General features: G+C 46.2%; 2 protein-coding genes across 2 annotated transcripts in view; both read right to left on the reverse strand.

The window, feature by feature from the left end:
- Positions 1-9282, reverse strand: part of p2ry8 (P2Y receptor family member 8) — a 240396-nt gene that overhangs the window by 60560 nt on the left and 170554 nt on the right. The window lies entirely within an intron of this gene.
- The window catches only part of LOC111972056 (sorting nexin-10A), a 7192-nt gene continuing 6444 nt past the window's right edge, over positions 8535-9282 (reverse strand). Inside the window, exons 2-3 of the mRNA XM_070449283.1 lie at positions 9113-9172; positions 8535-8791 (exon numbers count right to left, since the gene is read on the reverse strand). Coding sequence (XP_070305384.1) covers positions 8569-8791; positions 9113-9172 — 283 coding nt within the window. The 3' untranslated portion in view covers positions 8535-8568. The remainder of the gene's footprint in view (positions 8792-9112; positions 9173-9282) is intronic.

Below are 9282 nucleotides of genomic sequence, written 5' to 3' on the forward strand. Positions count from 1 at the left end.
CTCATGTGGTATGCTAATATAACGATATATTGTGTTTTCGCTGTAAAACACTTAGAAAATCTGAAATATTGTCTGGATTCACAAGATCTGTGTCTTTCGATTGCTGTAGGCTGTGTATTTTTCTGAAATGTTTTAGGTAATTTTATTATTGACGTCGGTCTCTGTAATTATTCCGGCTGCTTCCAACGCTATTTCAGATTGCAGCTGCAATGTACAACTGTGATTTATACCTGAAAAATGCACATTTTTCAAAAAAAAAATATCCTATACCATAAATATGTTATCAGACTGTCATCTTATGAAGTTGTTTCTTGGTTAGTGGCTATATATATCTTTATTTAGTCGAATTAGTGATAGCTACTGATGCAGGAAAAAAAATGGTGGACAAAAAAAAGTTGTGTCTTTTGCTATGGTGGTTAGCTAATAGAAATACATATTTTGTCTTCCCTGTAAAACATTAAAAAAATCGGAAATGATGGCTGGATTCACAAGATCTGTATCTTTCATTTGGTGTCTTGGACTTGTGATTTCATGAACATTTGATTATATGATATCCCTGTGGCTTTAGGCTAGGCTATGCTAGTCAGCTTTTTTGATGGGGGGGATCCCGGATCCGGGTTTGTGACTCTATAAAGGTTATGCCCAGCTACAATAACTTCTACATCAAGATATGCGGTCCAGTGTGGTTCCTTGAGAGCAGTCGTAGTTTCGGCTTGAGGGGGAATTTACACGAATGTGATGATAACCGAAGCTAATTCTCTTGGGAAGTAATGCGTTCGGCATTTGATTGGGATGTATTCTAGATCGGGTAAACAAAACGACTTGAGTTTCTTTTTGTTACCAGAATCACACCATGTATGGTTAATCATGAAAAGTACKCCCTTGCCTTTCTTCCTCCCAGAGAGGTCTTTGTTTCTATCTGCACAATGTACTGAGAACCCAGCTGGCTATATGGACAGTGACAGTATGTCCGGAGAGATCCATGATTCCGTGAAACAGAGTATGTTACAGTCCCGGATGTCTCTCTGGAAGGAGATCCTCACCCTGAGCTCGTCTACTTTATTGTCCAGGGACTGAACATTAGCGAGTAATATACTCAGAAGCAGTGGATGGTGTGTACGCCTCTTGAGTTGGACTAAATGTCCACTCCGAATACCTCTTCTCCGCCGGCGACGTCTTGAAGCAGCCTCTGGGATAAGTTAAATCGCCTTGGAGGGTACGAACAAAGGATCCACTTCAGGAAAGTAGTGTTTCTGGTTGCAATGCTGTTGAGTTACTGTCTGAAATCCAAAAATTCATTCCGGCTGAACGTAATAACGCAAAAAACGTTCTGGGCTAATAATGTGAGAAATACCAAAAAAATGAACTTAGGAAGATAAGGAGCTATTAACAGAGCTACCATGTTATTAATCGGCTCAGTCTTCTACTCACCTGTCCATGTCTCTAGTGGTTCCTCTCTCTTTTGTGTTCTCTCTTTCTTTCTCACAGGAAGAGAGGCACAATGTGGTGAGAGAGATGGAGAGAGAAAATGCACAAGGTGTAACAGAGATACTGCGTAAGAGAGGGTGAAGAAATGGAGAGAAAGACAATGACCTTTCTGATTGATAATCAATGGCCTCTCGCTCCCATGTCTCGTGTTTCTATTCTAGGGTTATGTTTTAATGTCCCTCCCTGCTTTACTGTCGTCATTAAAAGATCGTGTTTCTCTCAAACAGCTTTTTAATTTAGCCTAATGATTTTTGCATAATATATCAGATACGTAGTAAGCTCCCGGGAACAGGCCTTCCCTTCAAGGTGCCTTTATAGTGAATAGCGCTGAGGTTTGGGAGATTATTGTTTTTGTGTTGTTTTGTGTGTTTTCTTGAGTATTAGGTATTTTCCTTATTTTTCAAGATTTTTTGATGAAAGCCCCCCCCCCCCCCCACACACACACATCTTCAATCTCATTTGACATAAATGTCTTGAGAGATGTGTTCTGTTGGTGGTGAGTAAAATGCAGCTATTACTTTTTCACCCACAAGCAAACAAAAAACTCAGTTTTATTGAACTGTCTTGAAATGGGTCCATATGTTCTATCTGAGCTGAGTGAAGTGTAATATGTGTAATATGCAGCCATAAACTCAGGCAGTATCAAGACATGAACACACGAAAACACATAAACACACAGGCACACATGCATGCACGCACACAAAATACTCACACCCTCCAGTGAGAGTGAGTGCAACAGACAGGTCCTATTCCCTGATCAACAGTCATCCCGTCGTCCTCATCCCAACATGATCACTGCCTGTCATTAGTGTGTTACCAAGTTAATTATTTAACCGTGCACATGTAAGGAGTTGACTAACCACAACAGACTCCACGCCAGGCAAAGCACTTTCATGTGCCGAGCGACGCACTGACAGAAAATGGTGAAACGGACTCTTGGAATGAATAAGTCAATTGATCAGAGAAAATATAAACAATAAAAACAAAAAACAAGCGGGTGCAATGACAACGTCATTTCGTGCTCTGCTTCAATCCCAATCAAATGAAAAGAGAATCTTAATGTGTGTGTCTACGCAGCATTGATGTGTTCTTGTTCTCTCTCTGATAGGACCGTGACATGGTGGAGGCAATATGTCTGACAATATCTGTATTCCAGTCTAGGGCTGCCACTCAAACTGAGCCTAGTTTCCACTGGATCTATTAGAGAAGCTCTTTGTGGGAACTGATAACTTTGTATGGAGAAGATTATATCAGGGCTTTGTGCGTGCGTGCGTGCGTGCATGTGTGTGTTTGCCTGTGGTGTGAGCATGCATGAACATGCGTGCATGCATGTGTGCTCGCGTGCGGCATGTGTTTGTGCATGTGCGCAGTTATGTGTGTGTGTGCATGTGTGTAATGTATGCATGTCAGAACTCAAAAGCCTTGCAATCACCAGTGAGTGAAGGCTCAACAAGGCTATTCCCCACCACTGAGCATTGTGAAGCTGTGGCAGCTGCTACTTAAGACAACATCACACACAAAGTGGGTAAACACAGTTTGGACATGTTTTCAATATGATTACATTAGAACAAGTGGCGTTTGATAGAAAAGGCTAATATTCAAGCCATGCAAATCATCAATCACGGGGAAAGGGCCTATTAATTATTCAATAAAACAGTCTAATTCAAGAATCAATGTTGGGGAGCGGGCGAAGCGAGGGATGAGGGGGCTTCCAGCAGAGAACAAGTGCGGGTAATATAAAGGAATAAGGAATTACCCCTTCTCACTGAGCTGTGGCTGGCCTCATCCCGAGCTGTCAAAAACAACTGCTGCTCCATCGTTTCATCTTGCCAAGTTTAAAAGATGATTTTGGGAACAGTTCATTTTCCTTCGCCAAACTCGTTAGCTCTTTGTTGCTCATTAGTTCATGGGTTCATCTATCTCTCGGTGTCTCTCTCCTCCCTTTTGTCCCCATCTTCCTTCTTTCTTGTTCTTCGAAGTTGTCGTTATGGCGCTTACAGCCGCCTCGCTCTTATGCCAGTTTCAAGTTTGGAATTGTGGCTTCTGATCTTCAGCAATTACCAACTGGGCCAAATCTCTTTCTTGGGAATTCATTATTTACGTTCAATTAAACAAATTCATCAAGGGATGCCTAGTACAGCAGCCTAGTACAGCATGTTGTCTCTATCTCTGCCGTAACAAAGCCGGAGAGCAGAGACAAAATATTGGCTCTCTCAATCAGACCTAAAACAAAGTTCCAGCCAGCACACCTCAAAGCTGCTCCTTACAGGTCTCCAATATACAGGTCTGAAACCACCTTCGAAGTTCATTAATATCCATGATTAATGTATTTAATGGGGTGTAGGTCAGTGTTCAAAGTTTATAGTCCTGTGTAATTTAATTTGGAACTAAGTAACAGGGAACTCATTGTGTGTAAGGCGTGCGTACTGGCGGTAGAGAAGTCAGGCACAGAGCGGGCTCCTGGAGTGGGCCAGCCACCACCAGCCTCAGGAGAGACACATGGAACGAGGGGTTAATACGGTAATCGGGGGGAAGCTGTAACCTATAACAAACTTCCTTCCCTCTCATAAGGACTTTAAATAGCCCCACAAACCGTGGACCCAGAGTTCTCCTTTTGGTGCAGCGCGGTCCGCTGAAGGTGAACACGGACAACTTCCCACGTCTCCTCCGCACGCCTGAACCAGTTGTCCACCGCAGGAGCCTCGGTCTGACTCTGATGCCAAGGTGCCAGAACCGGCTGGTACCCCAGTACGCACTGGAAAGGAGAGAGGTTAGTGGAGGAGTGGTGAAGCAAGGTCTGTGCCATCTCGGCCCAGGGCACGAACGCCGCCCACTCCCCCGGCCGGTCCTGGCAATAGGACCGCAGAATCCTGCCCACATCCTGGTTTACTCTCTCCACCTGCCCATTACTCTCGGGGTGAAACCCTAAAGTAAGGCTGATCGAGACCTCCAGACGTTCCATGAACGCCTTCCAGACCCTAGAAGTGAATTTTGGACCTCGATCAGACACTATATCCTCAGGCACACCGTAATGCCGGAAGACGTGCGTAAACAAGGCCTCCGCAGTCTGTAGGGCCGTAGGGAGACCGGGCAGAGGGAGGAGACGACAGGACTTCGAGAACCGATCCACAATGACCAGGATCACGGTGTTACCCTGTGAGGGGCGAGATTGGTTAGAAAATCCACGACAGGTGCGACCAAGGCTGTTGGGGAACGGGTAAGGGGTGTAGCTTCCCTCTGGGCAGATGTCTAGGAGCCTTACACTGGGTGCACACCGAGCAGGAGGAAACATAAACCCTCATGTTCTTAGCCAAGGTAGGCCACCAGTAAGTCCCGCTCAAACAGCGCACTGTCCGACTGATCCGAGGATGACGAGAGGGTGACGTGTGGGCCCAAAAGATCAACCGGTCACGAAGAGCAGACGGGACGTACAGACGCCCAGCGGGACACTGGACGGGAGCTGGCTCTGCAAGTAACGCCTGCTCAATGTCCGCGTCCAGCTCCCACACTACCGGCGCCACCAGGCAGGAGGTGGGGAGTATGGGAGTGGGATTCATGGGCCGCTCCTCTGTGTCATACAGCCGGGACAATGCGTCTGCCTTCACGTTCTGGGAGCCTGGTCTGTAGGAAAGGGTAAACACAAAACAGGTGAAAAACATGGCCCACCTTGCCTGGCGAGGGTTCAATCTCCTCGCTGCACGGATGTACTCCAGATTGCGGTGGTCAGTCCAGATGAGTAAAGGGTGTTTAGACCCCTCAAGCCAATGTCTCCACGCTTTCAAAGCCTTGACGACAGCCAACAGCTCCCGGTCCCCCACATCATAGTTTCACTCCGCTGAGGTGAGCTTCTTCGAGAAGAAGGCCCAGGGGCTCCTATCCCAGCCTCGGACCCGTCCACCTCCACTATGAACGCCAAAGAGGGATCTGGATGAGCCAGCACGGGAGCCGAGGTAAACAGAGCTTTCAGATGACCAAAAGCCCTGTCCGCCTCCGCCGACCACTGCAAACGCACCGGGCCCCCCTTCAGCAGTGAGGTAATGGGAGCCGCTACCTGACCAAAACCCCAGATAAACATCCGGTAGTAGTTGACAAACCCTAAGAACCGCTGCACCTCCTTTACCGTGGTGGGAGTCGGCCAATTACCCACGGCTGAAATGTGGTCACTGTCCATCTCCACCCCTGAGGTGGAAATGCGGTACTAGGAAGGAGACGGACTGCTGAAAGAACAGGCACTTCTCAGCCTTGACGTACAGGATATGCTCCAACAGGTGACCAAGTACCCTGCGCACCAGGGAAACATGCTCGGCGCGTGTAGCGGAGTATATCAGAATGTCATCAATTTACACCACTACACCTTGCCCGTGCAGGTCCCTGAAAATCTTGTCTACAAAGGCCTGGAAGACTGATGGCGCATTCATCAACCCGTACGGCATTACGAGGTACTCATAGTGCCCTGAGGTGGTACTGAAAGCCGTCTTCCACTCGTCTCCCTCCCAAATACGCACCAGGTTGTAAGCGCTCCTGAGATCTAATTTGGTGAAGAAGGGCGCCCCCTGCATTGACTCAATCGCTGTAACTATACCTCACAGTGATCTGGTTCAGACCCCGATAGTCAATACACGGGTGCAGACCTCCCTCCTTCTTCTTCACAAAAACGAAACTCGAGTAGGCGGGTTAAGTGGATGACCGAATGTACCACTGACGCAGGGATTCGGAGACATATTTTTCCATAGCCTCCGTCTCCGCCTGTGACAGGGGATACACGTGACTCCTGGGAAGTGCAGCGTCTACCAGGAGATCTACCGCGCAATCGCCCTTGTTACGAATCCCTTTGGCCCGGCAGTCTAGGGGGGATGGTAACGAGACCCGTAACATAACTCATGCAAAGTATAATAGTGAAAAAGTAACAGTGAGAACGAAAAACCACAGACAACTAAATCTACCGTCAAACACTCATGGTTTATTTGGTAAACACACGGTAAAGGGGAGCAGGAAAAGGGGCTGAGCTGGACCCAAGGAAAGAAACAAATGTCCAAAAACACCCCTAAGCTAGACTAGCCTACTTCAACAGCTAGCTAACTAACCAAAAATACAATGGGTGGTCCGCCCAGTTCTAACTAGTGTTCTTAGACAAAGTATTCCTACGGGTAGTGTATGCCCATGGGCAACTTGGCTTGGTACCCCCTTTTCCCACCATCAAACAAACAGTCAAACACCATAACAAACAATACTCACATGTAGTTGCTAAACCAAACGAGAGATCTACAGAGAGATTGCATGACAGAGAGATCGAGCTCCAGAGAAAACAACTGAATGGGTTTTTAAACCAAGGGAAAGGAGATGTGATTGGGCAATGGAAACAGGAGGAGGTGTGTCTTCTGATTGATGACTGATTGGGGAATGATGATTGCCACCTGTGAGGGGAGAAGGAGAGAAAAGAAATACACACACAGGATACACACACACACAGGATACCTGTATCCTGTGAGCTTTTGGAGTGGCAGGTCCGGTATTTTTTTGTCAGTTTTCGACGGCGCGCGGGGGAACTCGACATTGTCTTCTGAAAAGCGTTCGGTATACACGGCGAATTGCTCCGGCTCTGATTTTATTTGATACATATGAGAAAAACATCATAAAGTAGGATTTTTCAACCGAGTTTGATCAGTTTATTCAACGTTTATTGGGACTTTTGGAATTTTTCGTTCCAGGCGCAAACATTTCTTGGACACGTGAGCTCGACATGGCTAGCCAAAGTTGTAAAACATTAAAAAAATCGGAAATGATGGCTGGATTCATAAGATGTTTATCTTTCATTTGCTGTATTGGACTTGTGATTTCATGAAAATTATATTATATGATATCCCTGTCCCATTAGGCTAGGCTATGCTAGTCAGCTTTTTTGATGAGGATGCTCCCGGATCCGGGATGGGTATCACTGAAAGGTTAATGATACAAATCACTGTGTACAAAACACAATAATCATAATGGGACAAAACCCCAGACATAACGTGCACAAGCACTTACAATAAACAATACCGGAAAGGACATGTGGGGAACAGAGAGTTAAATACACAACATGTAATTGATGGAACTGAAACCAAGTGTGTGGGAAGACAAGACAAAACAAATGGAAAATGAAAGGGGCATCGGCGATGGCTAGAAGACCGGTGACGTTGACCGCCGAATGTTGCCCGAACAAGGAGAGGGACCGACTTCGGAGGAAGTCATGACATTGTGTCTTCAGTCAATCCTAGCACTGGCCCGTAGTGTGAAAGTGATAGACTTAGGGACAGTTTGCCAGACACAGATTAAGCCTAGTCCTGGACTAAAAAGATACAAAAGAGTCTCCATTGAGAATGCTTTTTAGACTTGGCTTAATCTGTGTCCAGGAAACAGGCCTTAAAGACCAGGCCATACTGACATTCATCAATGGAAAGACACCGTAAAGCACTGGCAGGAAGAGCTTTAAACCACTGTCTTAATTAAACCTCCTCAACCCCAGGGACCACAGTTATCTGATATCAAGTTTATGCAACCACACTACCGTAGCAGTGGTTAACCTGAAGAGAGATGGAAGTCCGTGGTTTCACTTCCTCAAAGTGGTTTATTTTCATTTTTAAGGAGCTTTCGATAGTGTTACCAATGTACACTCTTCCTGTCATAAAAGCAGGTGATGTCTTTTTCTAGGTTGTGTGTGTGACATCTTACAAAGCCCCATGCAGCCACACACTGTTCCTGGCCATAATGTCAACATAGACTTTGTGAGGACATACGACAGGTCAGACAGGTGAAAGATAAATTACCGAAGAGAGGGCCTTGAAAGAGACACACAAGGTATAGAAAAACAGAAGCGAAAGAGCTGCCTTGTTCGTTAACCGCCATGGTCAGAGAAAAAGAGAGAGAGATGGAGAGTGAATGCCCATAACTTATCTACTGTCTAATGAGAGGGAGACAGTGAGCAAGGCCCATAAATCATTGAGTGTGTGTGTGTGTGTGTGTGTGTGTGTGTGTGTGTGTGTGTGTGTGTGTGTGTGTGTGTGTGTGTGTGTGTGTGTGTGTGTGTGTGCTTGTGAGGCCTACCTACCTAACAGAGTCGGAGTCACAGGACTCCTTGCGGCTGGTCTCTAACAGGTCCTCCTGGGAGTGGAAGCGTTGCAGTTTGCAGCCGCAGCGCAGCACGGCCTGGGACACAGAGTAATGGGTTCTCCCTGAGGCGCAGGCCTCTATCTGGGACACCCCCAGCTCCGACTGCAGGAAGAGGTGCAGACAGCTGTCTGACAGAAGCAGATTACTCTCCAGGGTCCTAGCATCAAATACCAATGGGCATATTAGAAAATGGAACTCTGGTACTATACCAACAGACCCATAAATACAAATGGATATTCATGGGTATGTTGATTTCTTTATCATTAGTCAAATAGAACCTACTACAGCGTCTATTGTTCKCTACCGCCAGAAAAACAGAGGAAGCACAACCTAGTGCAGCAACGAGGAGGCATATGGATATGTGTAAGAAATGTTTAGTAGGCCTTTAACCCTTGAGTATAACCTGTTGTTTTTCTAGTATTTTTTGAGAACTATTTTTCTTGTTATTTTTTGTAATGTTTGTTAGGAGGACACTCACAGTTGAAGGAACTTCTGGAGGCCCTTCATCCTCTCTGTGATCTGCTGGGCGTTGTTCAGGCTATTCCCGTACAATACACTCAGGTGAGAAAGAGAGCAGAGACAGAGAGAGGGGGGGGGGGGTTGGGGTAGAGAGAGAAATAGAGGGAGGGATGAGATACAGTGCTAATT

This window comes from Salvelinus sp. IW2-2015, linkage group LG2, assembly GCF_002910315.2.
Source record: "Salvelinus sp. IW2-2015 linkage group LG2, ASM291031v2, whole genome shotgun sequence".
Lineage (NCBI taxonomy): Eukaryota > Metazoa > Chordata > Actinopteri > Salmoniformes > Salmonidae > Salvelinus > Salvelinus sp. IW2-2015.